This window comes from Vidua macroura, chromosome 25, assembly GCF_024509145.1.
Source record: "Vidua macroura isolate BioBank_ID:100142 chromosome 25, ASM2450914v1, whole genome shotgun sequence".
Classification (NCBI taxonomy): domain Eukaryota; kingdom Metazoa; phylum Chordata; class Aves; order Passeriformes; family Viduidae; genus Vidua; species Vidua macroura.
In genome coordinates, this window is record NC_071595.1 from 752,558 (window position 1) to 770,022 (window position 17,465).

Genomic DNA, 17,465 nt, shown 5'->3' on the forward strand with positions numbered 1-17,465 from the left:
GCTGGAGCAGGACCCAGCTGGGATTTTGGAATCGGAGCTGCACAGACAGCAAGGCTCAGAATCCCACACGTCACCCAGCCCTGAGTTCCTGCGGTTCGGTGCGAGAGGTCTTCACATCGTGTTTGTTAGACACCAGGATGAGCAAACCTCGAGGCTTGAGCTCCCCGGGTTTCCGTGAGGCTGAGCAACCTCGGTGGCACAGCCCCAGGATCCGCGCTGCAAGCGGAGCTGACGCCTTTCGTGCATTTCAGACAATCCTGTCCCGCTTTCAGTCACAGCTCCCACGCTCTGGCCTCCTCCAAGAGCTTTTCCTGTCCTTCCTGCAGTATTTATAGTGCAGTGCAGCTGTCTGAGGAGACAAACCCTCACCTCACACAGAGAAGATGAAGCAGCTCTTGTATTTATTCATGGCATCTCTCTGATATAGAATCCCCTCTCCAGGCAGGTACAGTCCATCAACACCACATTTTCTCTGTAATTTCCCAAACACTATAAATACAGGCCCGTTCTGAACCCTGCCCCTGGGGTTTGCAATTTCAGCTTCCTTTAGGATCCTGGGAGATGTCACCCATACGTATTTCTCTAACTTGCTAACTCTTAATGCATCATAAATAGATATATTGTGGTAATGAGCTCCACAGGTGACACATTGCGTACAAGTTTTAATTAAAAGTTAAATAGTTTAAGACATTTGTATACAGGCAACAGTATTGGTTGCTCACTCTGTACATTGCATTTATTGGACAGCAATAAGAAAAACAGAACATTTGGCACGAGAATGCCAATTTTTTTTATTATTATTATTATTATTTTTGGACACATGAACACAAAATATCCCTGCAGGCTAAAAAAAAAAAATACAATGCAATTGTACACGACCAGCATCTTATCTCGACACGGGGCTGTGAGCCCCAGGACAGTTTAGAAAGTACCTCGTATTGCTAGAGACATACATCCAGTCCAAAGTTAATAAAATACCATTTGAAACATTACAAGTCTAACAATATAGAAACCAAAAAATTACATCAGAAGTCAAACTGAACAAATGCAAACATTTTACATTGAAGTTGCAGCCTCTAGACATAGAAATATGAAAATGTCAATAGCAAGGTCTAAGAAAATCTGTAAGTGATATTTAGTGCAAGATCTTTCCTCCAGTGCACAGGGAAAGAGCCTCGCAGTGGATCAGGATCGGGACGGATCCAATGCCCTCTGGCCCTGCCTTCTGAAAATGAAAGCAGAGTCACTCCCTCGCTATTGAGCAAAGAAAACTCCTACAGCACATCCACCAAGGGGTCGGGGCTGCCCGGTGCCAGCTCTGAACCCGGCCCTGCCCCAGCCGAAGGGCCGAGCGAGGCTGGACACGGGACAGCCCGTGCACCCACCTCGGCGCCCTTGGGACGGAGCCCCGGGGAACCCACAGCAGTACGAGAGCCACGCTGGTGGAGACAGGCTAACCAGGGATGGCCAGAGCTTGTTCAGAACCCAGCAGGGACAAAGCAAGCAGAACCGGGTGGAAAACAGGGTTTCTGCCCCCTCCCCCCCCTCCTTTTTTTAATATTTTTTTTATATATATCAACCACCCCCTTCCCCAACTCTTTGAACTTTGCTACATTTAAAATCTTTCACACCACAGAGCTAAACAGTGGCCAACAGGCTTTATTTATAAAAAAAACCCCAAAAAACAAAAATCAAAACACCCTAAAACTACAGCTACAGAATGCACATCTTCCCATTGATTGACACATGCAGAACGAGTCACTCAGGCCCACAGGGCTCACTCAGGTCCTCAAGTCCTCCAGACTTGGGCTCAGACCTGCCTAGGGCAGCACTGCTGCAACTTGGATCCTGAACTTCAGTGCTTTCCCCCCAAAACTCCAGCCCTGTGCCCGGGCTGGGCTCACACCAGCCCCGCTCGGGTGCTGGCCCAGGGCTCACCAGGGGCTGCTGCTCCACCTGGTCTGAGGTCAAATATCCAGTCACAGGCAAACCAAGGAGAGGCTCTCCCTTCCCTCAGTCTCAACCAGGAGTGCTTGGCACTGGACAACTAATTGGTGATAAAAGTTCATTTTTTATGCACCCTTGTTAAACCAGCCCCATTCCTAGTGCACAAACTCAAATCAGGGATCTTGGATCCTACCACCTCCAACAGGTGCTCAGGTGCTTTTCAAGGTGCCAAGGTTCTCCGTGTGTGTTGGGTCAGTTCACTCTAAATAGGGTTTTTGTGTCTTCTCCCTGAACGAGTACTGAGAAAAGCAGCGGTCAGTCTCCCACCCACATGTCCTGATTTTAATACACAAGTGAGGTATTCTTTAAAAAAAAAGTTAAAAAAAGTAAAAGAATCTTTTTGTTTTTTTTTCATCTAAACCTGTCCTGGCACGTACCAGGAGCAGGATTCGCTTCAGTCCCATTTTTAACAGAAATGAAAAGAGGTTAAACTTAATTTATGAGACGTACTACTGGCAAGGAGGTTATAAAACTGTTTGAAGATGTTCAGCGTACTCTGGTACAACTGAAAACAACAGCATTTAGAAATGTAAACTTTCATTTATTTACAAGCTTAAAGACTGAAGGAAACAGCATTTCCTATTGCTGAAATTTGGAGGGGGCTGGTTCCTAAGCTTTGGGACAGCAGACAACTTAGCAGCAAACCTCACACAAGTATCAGAGACCACAGTGCAATCCTTGGGCTTCTCAAACTCCTCCTCAGTTTAGGAATAAGCTTTAATCTGCGCTAAGTCAGGTATACAATAAGGAATCTAGTCTTAAATTACTACGTTCATGGATTACAGGGATACCAGGGAAACCAGGTCCCTGTTCTGGATTACAGGTTGCAGCTGAAAAAAGCCAAGCAGATTAAAAACCCTAATTTCTAGGCTGGGACAGAATCAGCATTTGAGACTCACACGGGTTCAACATGCTGTAAATGCAGTTGTGTGGGCAACCCAGATTCCCAGGAAAAAAAACAGTTCAAAATGCTGGTACAAGTCCTCAGGTTGCCTGTCACACAATACATTTCAACTGCACACGTTGGCCTTTCCTACACGGAACACCCAGTTTCCAAGCTTATAAAAAATGTTGTAGACAGGACACCAACAGTGAATATAAAACAGTTAAAAATAATTCTTAAAAAAAGCATGGAAATGTGTCTTTTCTAATTTGTTTCAGAAACTGCCAAATTGTGTGTTCAGAAAACGACACGAGAATGTTGGTTAAACTCATGCACAATCCTCAGCTAGAAAATTACACTGTTTGGGGGGGCTTAAAAAACAAAGATTTATTGCCAAAGTTAAACCTTCTATGAGAAAAAAGTTTTAAAATCACTTAGATTTATCAAACCACACAGCAGCATAAAGTGGGCACTTTTGTAAAAGTTTGCAAAATACCTAAAAGCTAATTTTTTTTTTTTTTTTTTGTTTTATAATTTTTAGAGGGGGGAAATGATGGTTCAGTACTTGTTACGATACCATGGCAGTATTATTTATAACCATTATCATTAAAATCTACTGACAGGCATCACTATTGGTTATATTACACATTCACAGAACAAGAACCACCTATTAACTCGCAGTATAGTGCAATTGCTTTGCAGCCCAAGTCTGCAGAGATTAAAAAGATAATTAGTAAAACTGACAAAAAACTGCAATACCTGTGAAAGTTATGTTTGTTAAAAGGCATTTACAGTAGTGAAGTCTAAAATCTCCATAAAAAAATCTATGGCCCCACACGACAGAAGGATTACAGCGAGCTGGATAAAACATTTTGCCATCACATCATACTCACGAAGCAGGGCACGGAGACAGAGCAGCAGTCACCGTCAGCTCATGGGATGAGGAGAACTGAAAAAAACACAGCTAGCAAAAGATTTGATAGAAACCTTTCGTGCCACGTCCTTGAAAAATTTCAGGATGATCGGCCTTTGCGCTTTGAGGTAAAAATTCAGTCCAATGCATCAGAAAAGACAAGTCTATGGATTTCTAGTACAGAAAACAATGAAACAAATGGCTCAATTGTGTTGGTGCATCAGACGTTGCAGTGAAGAACAGATTCAGTGCGACTGTCCGGAGCTGCTGGTAGTGGGCAGTCCGAAATCCCCCGGCCCTGGGTAGAGCAGGAGGCTTCCAAACACTTCAGGACTGCGTGGGTAGTTGTTTTGCCTCATCTTCCCAGGTGCTCTCAAGCGAAATACATGGTGTGCTGGGTGTCGTGGTGGATCTGCACGGCCTTGGCCAGCGCCTGCGGATCGCGGCCGTTGCTCTGCCCCGACACGTGGCTGCCCTCAGCGCTGTGAGCAGACACACACCCATGAACAACTGGGACAAGCAGCACAGCTCAGCTTCACCACCTGCTTACCAGGGTGATGAGGCCATTCCTTACCTGTCGTGATCCTTGTCCACAAGATGGTACCTGGCCCGAAAGGCCACCAGCCTGGCGTAGTAGGCTGGGGCCGGGATGGAGACGGAGCGGGTGCAGCGCACGTAGGTGTGGCACAGCTGGTACGTCAGCAGCTGCAGCTCGTCCGCCGTGAAGCAGTTGTCATCCCACAGCACCTGGTAGTGGGAGGGCCGGCTGGTTCCCTGCAGAGAACAGGTGAGCAGTCAGCTGGAGAGCAACAGCAAGGACAGAGGCGGTACCTGCAGGCTGCACCTTCCAGCAGGCACTGAGGAGTCAGTGCCAAGCAGGCACCGGCACACTCTGAGTCTGCCAAGTGACAAACAGAAGTGACTTTTCCCATGGGGACAACTACAAGGATTTAGTTGCACAGCCTGAGCACAGCAGAGCTGACATTACCTGAATTCCTGCATGGCTACAGAGGTAAAAGTCAAATTCAGAGGGATGTGTGATGGTGCTGTCCACAGTAGTGCCTGCTGGTACGTTGCCACTTTTACCCACCTAGTGAGAAAGGTTTATTATTAGTCCATGGGCTTTTTTGGAAGTGACCCGAAAATGCTTTCAAAGGTAGGCTCTATTGAAAGCTGCTGGAGAATTTACTGCTCAGAAAGGTGAAAAAATATTAAGGTCGTTTACACAGGAGGAATGAAAATGTTCTCTGTGAATTCATTTTTAGAAACTTCGCCAAATCCAGCTGGTGTGTCATCAGAGGAAAATAAAACCCTTGCCAGCACCATTAAAACTGCAGAGTGGGATAAAGCCTACACAAGTAATTCAGGATCTGAAAATGCAGGTTCCTGAGATAAATTTATTTCGTACCCTTGTTTGCTCTTACACCCCGGAGATCTGGGTTTTTAAGCAAACCTCAGATCAAGCGCTTCCCTAAAGAAGGTTCCTCAGCTGACCTGTGGATTTGTGCCACAAGCACATCTTAGATTCACATGGAGACAGAACAGGGAACAGAGTGAACAGCCAGGTCAGCTCATCATCAGGAATCCTGGACTGTAAAATCCCAGGATACATCTGCAGGTACACAAATACTGGGATGCTGAGCACACCTATTCCAAAAGGGGAACAAGCTGTTCCATCTGATGTAGAGCAATAAAAAAAGGACAAACCGGTTATTTTGGTAGAGAAAGCCTGTTACCACCCAGTACTGCTGCTGCTTTACAGTGGGCAAGAGGGATCCCACCCCACTGAATCAAACAATCCCACTTTCCTGTGCCATCACCTCCCCCTCATGGAGTCAGTACTTGCCCTTTCAGTTTTGTCGGCACAGAACAGCCTGGTGTGATGCCTTTTCTGCACAACAATGTAGGTTATTCCAGGTCTATAATCTTCTTCCAAACTAATGCAGGCCTTCCGGATGGCGATCAGCTCTGGCCAAGCTACCTACAAGCAGAAGATTGAACTATCATGTGATGAATTCAGTAGGCATTTGATTATTTTTTTACCTGTGTACAAATGCCGCACGGTAAGGGACTCAATCAGACTGGTAAATGTACGTTGTGCTTGCCCAGGACAATTTAAGGACACTTAATCTTTCCAATAACAAATAAATATATTTTTTCAACGGCCAATCCCTTATAACCCACATAACTGTATATATCAATCCCTTTTCACGAACAACAAAAAACCATCAGGCAATACCTGTTTCATCTGTCCTTCCGACACTCCCCCTCTGTAGTAAATGATCCTCGTGGGCTTGAAACGAGTGGATTTGTAGAACTGGATGAGCAGCTCCCGCACCATGTTGGTCAGGTCCTGGATCACCTCCTGGCTGTAGAGCAGCTCCTGGGAGGTCTCCTGGCGCGAGGTCTGCACGCGCACCGTGGCGCAGTAGCGGCTGGGGTGCCCGTCCATGCTGCCCACCACGGCCGCGATGGACGGCTTCTTCCCGTCCCCGGCGGGAGGGTGAGTCACATCTGCTCCCAGAAAGATCACTGGCTGCTGGAACACCGAGGGCCTGTTTGATAACATTAAGGTTTATTAGTTAGAATAACAGAATTCCGGAAGGGCTTGGGTTGGAAAAGACCTTAAAGCCCAGGCAGTTCCACCCACCCCACCCTAACCTTGGTTGCTCCAAGCCCTGTCCAACCTGGCTTTGAACACTTCCAGAGATGGGGCAGCCACAGCTTCTCTGGGCACCCTGTGCCAGGGCCTCACCACCCTCACAGGGAACAACTCCTTCCTAATCTCTAATCTAGACGTACTCTCTTTCAGTTTGAAGCCATTACTTCAGTCCCTCTCTGGCCTCCTTGTTGGTCCTTTCGGATACTGCGAGGTGCTGTGAGGTTTTCACACAACCTTCTCTTCTCCAGGCTAAATAACCCCAACATCCTCACCCTGACTTGAGAGGAGAGGTGGCCTCTTATCAACTCATAATAATAAATAAGAACAGCAAAAAGAAAGAGGGCCAGGAATAAAAAACCATTACAGCTGAGGAAGGTGCATTCAAAGCACTGAACAGAAATAAAACCTGTGAGAGTCTTTAAGGGCAAAATTCTCTGCCCAGAAAGAATAGAAAGTGACAAGGACAGGATCAAAGGCAGACCAAGTTACAAGCATTGATTCCAAGTCACTCCTCCTCACTCCTCTTTCAATTTGGATGCAAACACAGGCTGCTTTTGGAGGTGGCAAGAGGAAAAGGTACACTGAGTGAATCCAAAGGCAGGAAAGAGACAGGAAAAAAACTTTGGTGAGTTTGGTGGCTCTGACTCCCCTTGGCTCAGGGCTTACTGGGAACACTCCAAATGCAGACATATCCTCTACTGTCCACTCTAGACTGTGGGAATTTCTAAAGCATGTTTTATTTTGGAAAGGATCATTTTAGCAAACACAACAAAACAACACCATTTTCCTTGACCATGCAGACATTACAAAGCGCTTTTGATTGAATCTCACCTTTGATGAGGTACCAGCACATTGTTGATTCCTCCGAGCTTGGCGTTGATCTTCAGACAGAGGTTGGACAGTGTTTGTGGAGAGGTTTTGACCACGTTCTTTACTTGAACACACTGCGTGGCCATGCCTAGAAGAGTATCTCCAACCCGCTTGACTTCAGCTGTGACAGAAAATAAGGCAGTGGTTCCTGCTTGCTCTTATTTTTTTTCAAATGTTACTGTAATTTAGATCCTTGAAACTTCACTGACAAAGGTTCAGTTTGCTCTTTGGTAATGCACAACTTCTCCAACCAGGCCTGACAAACCAGCTCCAATCTTTTTAAAGAGAACCCATTGCCTCCTCTGCCTCCTTCCTGCCACCCACTTGCAGTACAACTCCTGATCACCTTACAGCCCCTTCTCCATACCATACACAGGTGTCTTCCCAGGCAGAATCACCACGATGAGCTGCAGGCCAACGTAAGTCAGCTTTAAGTGTTTGAACATGGGCTCCACGCTGTCTGCACCCTGGGCGTACTTGCAGAAGCAGGGCTGGCCCTGGATCGGCATCCCGGCGTCCTTGGAGATCTTGCGCAGCTGGTCCGTGAAACTCCTGAAACAGAAGTGGGTTTGTTTTGGTCCTCTCACTATGGTTCACTCATCAGTTTTATCAACCAGATCTACGCTGTTTCTGCTATTTCACAGCACTACAGTAACTAATTTTCAGCAATTCTGTTCCCATCAGGAACTCACTAATATGACTCTAATCCTCTCTGAGGAAGGTCATCAGCTACTATAGTTTTACAAGCCTTACAGAAACAGACATTTGAGACAAACATCCTGAGGCAGGCTCCCAAACTAATACTGATGCTCTGGAAATTTTCACTTATTCACCTAATTTATCTGAGCATTATTGCAACCATGATTTTTACCAATCAGTGGTCCACAGAACCTCTTTCTTTAGGATTCTGTAGAGTAATTGAAGGGCAGGGGAAAATCAATTTATACCACATATCACCTTTCAGAAACATGAGAAAAATACACCTTGAAATAGAATCCTGAATAAATAGGAAAATACTTACTTCAGCAAGTCTTCCCTGCATTGTTTTTGAGGAGCAAAACAGGCAACAGCCCAAACTTTAATCTCAATGCCAGCATAGAACTGTTTCCCTCTCATGTCCCACACGCCTTGGTTTGGTGTGGCCACAGTCTTGTTCTAGGTAAAAATCAAAGGCAAATTAGAGATCAAGTGCTGCTCCATTTTGACTGTAACCCACCAGAGGAAGCCTCATGAGAACATACACAGAACACCTCATGAATTTCAATAACCCCAGGATAAGGAGTTTTACAAGGCCTGGAAACTCACCCTGCCTCCATACTGCAGCATTGGGGCTGGCAGAACTCTGCCTGTCAGCTCTGTCATTTCATTATGGACAACAATTCCAAACTCCTTCAGGTACGGATCAGGCCCACCAACCATACTGTTACTCTTCACCTGGGGACAAGACAAGTACTGATGTCACTACACTAAAGCTTCAAGTGACTCTGTCCTCTTTGTCACCAACAGCCCGTCTGTTCAGAAGGATTTGTTTTAACCAAGACAGATTTGTTAACTTCTCTCTTGGTCATGCTCCTCAACATCACCTGCTCCAATGCTCTGGAGAAGCCATGAGAAGTGACAAACACAGAGTGTGCAGCTGGAAAAACACTCACCAGTCTGCTGATCTCCTCCTGCCTGTCTGGGGCAGACCTGGCTGTTGCTTTTATCATGGTCGAGGTCTGATTGTCTGTGAGCTTCTTGATGCACCTCTGGCCAGCCACGATGTTACACACCTGCAGGGGAGCAGGGAGAGGTGCTGTGACACCGTTTACCAGAGGGCACCCCACAGTGCAGGACTTGGATCCTTACCTCCAGTGGCAGGTACGTGTGTTTCTGCTCCTGTCCCACTTGGAGACAGGGCAGGTGAGGGTATTTCAGCTGCAGACTGTATTTCTGCTTAAAATACTGAGCTACTGTGCACTCCATGGCCTGCCCATTCTCCAGCTGCAGAGGGAACCTAGAAATGACATTTGTTCTGGTTAGACTTTGTCAGATTTTTTAAAAGGAAAAAATGGTATAAAAAACCTATTCCAGACTACCTTTAGCAAATCTCTATTTTCCTTAGTTATGGGATCTCTTCTTTATGAAAAGATTTTAGACTATATACGGAATTTCTCATATCTTAGCTATTTTAAAAATAGGAGCTTTTGATAACTGTATTTAAAAATCAGGATATAGCTCAGTTTTCCTGGGTGGAAGGAAATAAAAAAGTAGTCAAAACCCACACTATTCCTCTACTGCACTAAGACTAAGCATTCCTGCAAAGCCACACAGTTGCTTCACCTCCAGAGTAAACTATTCCTGAATAAACAACATACCAAATATATTCCAGATATATTTAATAGGTTGAAGATTTTAAGAACTGTCAGGCAGTGCTTGATACATACGTCTGGTGGCTGGCTGGTCGCCGGGTAACATTGCAAACTCGGTATTTTCTCTTCATCTGGCCACAGTGGGTCACCTCTACTTTTAGACCTGAGAATACCACAGAAAACAAATTCAGGGATCACCTTTGAAGAGGATAAAGGAAAAAAGGGAACAGCCCAGTTCTCCATGTGCCTTGCATATTTTCATTACGACATATTATGAGCAGGTTTCAGTATTTTCTTGCAGCAGCTTCAGGACAAGCTTTTACCTCTGATTTCTTTGGTAAACTTGACACGCTGGGAGTCTGTCAGAGGTTTGCTTTGCTCACTGATGTTCTGGATGTCCAAGACCTCGCACATGAACTCAATGATTGGCTGGGCACGATAGAAAGCAGTCGCTGACACTAAGTTAAAAAGACAGGACAATTAACTGGGAAGCACAAAGAACTCTGTTACATGAGTGAGACAGACTCTCCTACACACCATCGATGTTGAGCATCATGTTCCACATGGCAGGCCGGACTGACTGGTGGAAGCCAAACCAGACCTCCCTGCCCCCTCCCAGGGGGTGGTAGTAGCCTTCAGGGGGGGAGAAGAAGGAGCGACCCACAGGGGTGTACCTGGAAAAAAAATAAGAAAATTAATACTCTGATCATTTCTTTCTGATATACTTTTTAAACTATAGTGTTTAAAACACATTTCTACACATGTTATAACTGTCAGAGCTGATTTATGGCAAGCACACAAAGCCTTGTCTGACAGGGCAGCTGGAAAGGGTACAGCAAATTCCTGTCAGAAACATGACCAGCAGACACAAGTCTAGTTCAGATCACATTTCCCTATTCTAGTGCAAATTTGTAATGCAGGTGTTGGATTACATGGCTGTATCCCTCATCCCTTCTACCACAGGAGTGTAATGGGCAGCAGAGCAGCAGCTCTGCAGGAATAACAAACACAAAGGTTAAGATGGAGAGAAGACATGTCCAGTCAGGAAGGCCCCACAGGTACCCACCTCATGGAGGGAAGGTGCCGTGTGATTACATCCAGTGCCTGTACAGAATCTTCAGGAACTTCATTCAAGTGCCCTGCCAGAGCTTCCAGCAGCATCTGAAGGCTGACGACTGACACCCACTGAATGGAAACCTTAAATGTCTGGTCCTTCCCCTCTCCTGGAAGTGTAACCTCCATATCCACCTGCCACAGGCACAAGAAAATTAAGCACAAGCTTTTGTTATGGATTGCAGACAGACACAACACTCAGCAATGGTACAATATTCTCCTAGGTGTCCTTTGAATCTGTATTTTTGATTATTAGTTTGTGTAATGCCCTTAAAATATTACAATTGGTTCCCTCAGGACTTTGAAAGTTTGTAGTTTATTCATCTGAGAAATTGCACTGAAGTATCTTTAAATGTAAATTTTAAGCAGTGATTAGTATGGTGACATCAAAGCTCTGGAGAACAGTGAGTCATTTTTTTAAATCAGCCAATTAATAGCAAGATGTTTTGTGAACCAAATGGGAAGGCAAGAAAACCTTTTGGTCATAAAGGAGACTCGCTGAGAAACACAAATCCCAGAGCTCTGGTGCAGCACTTGGGATGATTCTCACACCCCAGAGCCCTGAGCATAACTGTGAACTCATCGTGGACACCCTCCAAGGCACAACAATGAACAGATCCCTCGGGAGATCAGAAGATGGGGGGAAGTTTTATTTACAGCTGGGGTGCACATGCAAGGCAGGAACAGCTGATCTGGTTGTTCCAGGAACACAAGGACGTATCTCCACAGCACAACCAAACCCAACCAGAGTCATCAGCTACAACGACTTTATCATTCAGCAACAGAACAAGGGTCAGGGAAATGGAAGTTCCCACCAGGGTAAAAGAAAAATAGTCTCCTTGCAGCTATAAGAGCAAAATGTAGTTCTCATGTCTCGTGATATTCTGCAGCTGAAGAACTGGGAATTAGAAACCCAAAGACACAAACTCCAGTAAAACACCAGTGAGCTCCTAGAGTCCCTGACTGGTCCTGATTGTCATTTCCAAGACTTCACCAATAGGTGTGACAGTATTTTGGGTTTATGTCAACAAAAGAACACTTTTCAAATGACACTGTAACAGTTGTGGAAAAGTTAAAGCAACACTTACTCTGTCCCTGCCAATGGGTAAGGGGTGTGCCGTGTACATGTTCCGCTTCCCATCGTACCCAGGCTGCCGATCCCCAAATATCTGCATCTTGAAGTGCCTCACCATCGTATCCACCACCTCCCTAGGCAGTGATTCATTGAGTTAAGTGGAAGAACAGAAAATTCAGTAATGGGCTTACACAATTTAAAATTATTTTTTTCACTTTTTCTTAAAGGAGCAAGATATGAAACGCAGTAATGCACGAAAGCACCCCGAGGTCACACCAGAAGCTGCGAATGTCACCTCCAGGTTAAGACACCCAAGGGGCACACACAGGTGTCTGCACAGGTATCTGTGCTGTCAGCAGAGCTACAGCCAAAACAAGCAGAGGAACCTGGAGAGATGTTCTCAGACAACCTACAAGCCTTGGGGTGAATGGGAGCACTCTTGTGGATTGATCCACATGTGGACTCCAAAATCCGCAAGCTGAAGTGCCTCCCCTCAGCTGCTACACGTTTGTGTAACAGACTGAGTAACAATTACCAGGGACATTGACTTGTAGGCTGTAAAATAAAACCAGCTGGAGGTCAATGCTCAGTACATTTCCCAGAGCCTTCCAGATTACAGGCCAATTGCAAGAATATTATAGCTCACTGAAAAGCAACTGCTGGCCACAGTACAAACACAAACAGGCCTTTAGCAGATGGAGAACTCCTAGGATGCACAGATTCCTTACATCAGGTATGTACACTTAATTTAAATCAATAAACCTTTATTAAGTAACCCCTACCTGTTGACTCTTCGGGGGCGTTTCTCTGGTTTGATATCTACGTCATAGTGATAAACATCAATCTTGGGGATCTGAACCTGGAAGTGGTTGGCCAGGAGCCGGATGGGTTTCCCAACAGTGCCCAGGCCTGGGCGACGGGGCGGCTGGAAAAGGCTGGTTGGGGGCCCTAGGAAAGTCAAATAAATGTGTGTGAGATGTGATGGCTCACTCCATGCACCTCTCTGGTGTGCTGTGGGTGGCATTTTGACCGGGCAGGAGGAAATCTTGAGCTTTTTGAGGCTGCAAACAGAGGTGTTCAAAGCCGCTCAGCCTTCCAGCTGCTCGGAACTTCGAGGTAAAAAACGTGTTCCCTAAAGCATGTATAGGTAGGTGCCATAATTAATTCTTAAAATTTTAGTGGCATTTATTCATGACTGTGGTTAAGAACTTCACAGAGTCCTGAGAGGGAATGCAACCATACAGATGTTATTTATTTTCATGTAATGCAAAGATAAATACATCCCTACCTCCATTTCTAAAGCAAACCAGCAGCCACAAAAGCCACATTTTGTCATTGTTTCCACTACAGGCTTAAAGTTCAGACATCAATGATCCAATTTAAAATTCCAACGTAAAGACAGGAGTGAGGAAAGGTTTATGCTTTCCTCTAAGTAGAAGGATAAGGGAGAAAGCATTAGACAGGTATGGACTCCTACAGACATGGAAGAGATATTTTATTGGGACAAAAGAAGAGCTTAAGGAACAGATCTAAGGAGGAAATTATTAGAGGCCTGGAAGCATTACTCACATGCAAGCTGGTCACTAGGGAAGCCTTTAGTTACCCTCCTCAAAGTGTTAAGATCTGAGATACCATGTTAACGAGATTAAACTGACTATTTTTTAAATCGATCAGAGCCTCAGCTGACACTGCACATAAAGCAAATGACATTGGTATATTTTCATGGGTTTGTCTATATCTGAGCAAGGCTCAGTGTGATCAAAGTGTCTTCCCTCTGTTGCAGAGTAGCAAAGGAGAGGGTAAGCACTCTCACTAGAATACAATAATAAACCTATCATAAGACTTAGGGCAAATTTAGCATTATAACCTGACAGCATCCATGTAAGACAAAATCCCAGCGTTTGTACCAGCAGAAAGGAGAGCTAGGTGACTCCTATCTGGGTACACTTCAGGGTGCAGCAATAAACTTTAACACAACCATAAACTAAACCCAGGACCAAATCCCAGGAGATTCCACACTGGATTTTAAAGCCATCTATTGGCTACTGCATTATCCAATAAAATTACCAACCAGCCCTGGAATATTTTTAAGCAGAAGGAACACGGGGCATGTGAGCAGCTGAAGCCCACTGCCGTGTCAGCTCTGCCAAGCTGCAGTGGCAGGGGGCTGCTGGGGACAGATATCCCACAGGACACGTTCCTGGCTCCACACCCGCCTGACAGATCAGACCAGTTGTGGGGTACAGTTAGTGTTTAAAAAAAGTTACAGTTTGCTGTTTAAAAAAACTACAGCTGTCTTGACAAGCATGAACCATTGAGGGCAATCAGTTTGCTGTGCTTATTTGGATACGAGAGATGATCCATTAATCCCATGCTAATTAGTCTGAAGGAAGTGCAGGCACTGACCTCCTGCAAGAGATTAAATGACAACTATATTTACCCATTTTCCTCCCTTGGTATTGACAAGTTCTGCAGACACGCACAGCAATGCTGCCCTCTGTTCTGACCGAAGGAAATAAAACTTACATCTCCTCCTTCCTAAAGTTATTTCTCAAAGGATTCTAGAGAATCAGCTATAAACTGTTTTCCCGTTTGAAGCCAGGCTGCCCTGGCATCACAGGATTTTTATCCGATCAGCCTGACTAGGGTTATATGTGCTGTTATATTTTAATTTCTCTTGCCCCACAACCATTATGTGCTAAGCACCTCAACCGAATGGCTTCAGACAGGAAGCAGTTTTCAAAACTGAAAGAGAATCTGCTTCTCCAGCTGGAACTCAGGGAGGCCACGATACATCACACACATACAGCAGGCTCTGAGTCAGCCCTCACTACCTCAAACTCTGGATTCTTCTGGAATTGCACCTTTGTGTCAATAAACGTTTCCTGTCACACCAAAATTAATATCACTTCGCTTATACCAATCGTTTGAATGAGAACTTGATGGGTCAGGTGTACAGGCCACTGAGGGCTAGAAATACATCCAGGACGCATTTGATGGGAGAATAATCATGGACTAGGACACAAGCAGGAGAGCACCACATGCAAAAACCCACCAATATTTAAGCGAAGTTCGCTGAAGAAATAAACAGCCGTATTTTCACACAGCATCACCTTAAACTCTCAGGAATAGCTCAACGTCAAATATAAAACTTGTCACCGCACAGGTTGCAGGGTGCGCACCGCTGTGACGCTACAGCCCTGCCTGTCCCCGTCCCCTCGCTGTCGCTGTCCCGCTCCCAGCCCCGTCCCGTCCGCCCCGGCGAGGGCGAGGTGCGTCCCCCGGTAGCCCCGGCAGCAGCGAGGCCGCGAGGGCACCCGCAAGCCGCACGCAAAGTTTCGCGACCCGCTGCGGCTCCTCCGCACCGCGCAGCGCCGGCGGCCCCGAGCGGGCCCCGCCGCCGCCGGGGAGCCCCGCCGGGCCCGCGGCCTCCTTCCCCCGCCGTCACGGCCCCACAGGCCGCGGCCCCCGCGCCTCCCCCCCGCGCCTCTCACCGGGTCCCAGCGCCTCCATGGCGGCGGCGGCGGCCTCGCTGCTCTCGCCGCCGGCCCCGCCGCCCGCCCCGGGCCCCGCCGCCGGCCCCGCCGCCGCCGCGTAGCGCTTGATCTCGGGAATATTGGCGGCGGGGTGGGGGTCCGGCGCGGACACGGGGGCGGCGGGGCGGGAGGCGGCGGCGGCCGAGGAGGAGGATGAGGAGGAGGCAGCGGGGGCGCGGCGGGGAGCGCTCCCCGCGTTCCGCTTCGCCGAGCGGCGGCGCGAACAATCCCCGCGCTGCGCCCCCGCCGAGCCCGCGCGCGCCCCCGCCGCCGCCAGCACGCGCCCGAGCGCGCTCCCGGGACGGGGGGGGGGTGAGGAGGAGGAGGAGGAGGAGGAAGAGGAGGAAAAGGAGGAGGAGAAGGGAGGGAGGAAGAGGCCGCTCCGCGCTGCCCGGCGCCGCCGGCTCGCGCACGCGCGCCGCCCGCGGGAGCGCGCACGCCGCCCGCGCGACCCCGCAGCCGCAACAGGTGACGGGTCTGGAGCACGGAATGGCAGAACGGTCACGGCTGGAAGGGACCTCTGCAGATCGCCCACCCCTAACCCCCTGCCAAGGCAGGGCCACCCGAGCAGGTGACAGGGACGCGTCCGTGTGGGTTTGGAATGTCTCTGTTTGGATAGGGAGACTCCACGCCCTTCCCTGGACACCTGTTCCCGTGCTCGGCCACCCTCAGCATAAAGAAGTTCTTCCTCGTGCTTGGGTGAAACGCTGTGGTTTTGTTTATGGCCATTGCTCCTCATCCTGTTGCTGGGCACCGGCGAAAAGATCCTTTTCAGTGGTGCCCAGCAACGGGGTGAGGAGCAATGGCCATAAACTAAAACACTTCCTCAGCATCAGGATGAACTTTCCATGAGGGTGGCCAAGCACTGGAACAGGATGCCCGGGGAGATTATGGAGTCTCCTTGTCCGGAGAGATTCCAAACTCACCTGGACACATTCCTGTGTCACCTGCTCTGGGTGATCTGCAGAGGCCCCCCTCCAACCCCAACAATTTTGTGATTTGGCACCATTCTCTTGGCACCTGCCTTTCAGATACTGCTATGGATTGATGGGATGCCCTCTCAGCCGTCCCTTCTCCAGAATAACCAGGCCCAGCTCCCACAGTCTCTCCTCAACACAGAGATGCTCCAGACCCCCCCCCCCCGTCATCTTTATGGCCTCTGCTGGACCCCCTCCAGTATCTCCTTGTCTTGTCCTGAGGAGCCCAGAACTGGACACAGCACTCCAGATGTCCCTCACTAGGGCTGGGTGTCAGGATTCCCTCCCTGCCCTGCTGGCTCTTCCTAGGGTGCATTTCATGCATGAAGAGCTGCCTCAGTAGAGGTGAGAGCTGCTGCCCCTCGGGCACCAGGAAGGAGGGGATTGTCTGTCTGTACCTCCCCTGTTCTGTCCCAAAACCCAACACCTGTTTGCAGGTTTAGTAATTAACCCAGAACTCCAGCACACTCTGTGACAGCTACCCTGATGGTGCCTGCCTGCCCCAGCTTCACCAGTCCTCCACTGCTCCCCACAACCAGGGAATTCTCCCTGCTCAGTTGATGACACCCTGAATAACTCCCAGTACCAACTAAACAGCCTCAGTGGGGTTTAAAACACCTGACAACACAGCATTTGTCCAAGGCAGGTGAGCCACAGCACTGAACCTCTCGGGGTTGTGACCGCCAGCCCTTGGGGCGCTCGGTGGACACCGAATGGCTGAGGATCCGTGAGGGCTGGAGATCCACGAGTGGCTGGCACAATCTTGGACGTCACCCAGGAGCTGCCTGGCAAGCACCGGGGCTGGGACGCCGCGGTGTTCCACTGCCCAGGGCGTTCAGCTCCCGGGAGAACCTTGCCGTGGCCACGTCCCCTTATCCTCACAGACAGTAAATGTGTCCTCTGTTAAAGAGACAACACTTCCAGCCACTGCCATTAAATAAAGGGCCTAGGGGCTTTTTGCCTTTTTAAGCAGTTTACGCTATTTTAGCGAGCTGCTCCCTTGTGCACCTCCTGGGTTCTGTTTAACCAACAGCTCTCTGCTGACTCACCAGAAAATCAGAAGTCAAAACATTTTATA

The 17,465-nt window shown here is 47.9% G+C and overlaps 1 protein-coding gene across 1 annotated transcript; it reads right to left on the reverse strand.

Moving 5' to 3' along the window:
• Positions 1 to 645: 645 nt before the first annotated feature.
• On the reverse strand, positions 646 to 15,443 carry LOC128819151 (protein argonaute-4). Its single transcript, XM_053999112.1, has 18 exons — positions 15,369 to 15,443; positions 12,657 to 12,822; positions 11,888 to 12,008; positions 10,753 to 10,934; positions 10,224 to 10,360; positions 10,010 to 10,144; positions 9,762 to 9,849; positions 9,184 to 9,331; positions 8,988 to 9,107; positions 8,641 to 8,769; positions 8,357 to 8,490; positions 7,703 to 7,887; positions 7,297 to 7,456; positions 6,043 to 6,358; positions 5,650 to 5,784; positions 4,792 to 4,893; positions 4,378 to 4,577; positions 646 to 4,285 (listed from the first exon to the last, which is right to left on the reverse strand). The coding sequence occupies exons 1-18, from the start codon at positions 15,385 to 15,387 to the stop codon at positions 4,177 to 4,179; spliced, it is 2,586 nt and encodes an 861-aa protein (XP_053855087.1). The 5' UTR covers positions 15,388 to 15,443; the 3' UTR covers positions 646 to 4,176.
• Positions 15,444 to 17,465: the final 2,022 nt, after the last annotated feature.

Excerpts from the sequence above, each read along its gene's own strand:
- LOC128819151 (XM_053999112.1), bottom strand. Across the intron at positions 9,108-9,183 it reads ACACGTACCTGCCACTGGAG|GTGTGTAACATCGTGGCTGG; the intron begins GTAAGGATCCAA and ends GCTCCCCTGCAG. Across the intron at positions 7,457-7,702 it reads TGGGAAGACACCTGTGTATG|CTGAAGTCAAGCGGGTTGGA; the intron begins GTATGGAGAAGG and ends TTTCTGTCACAG.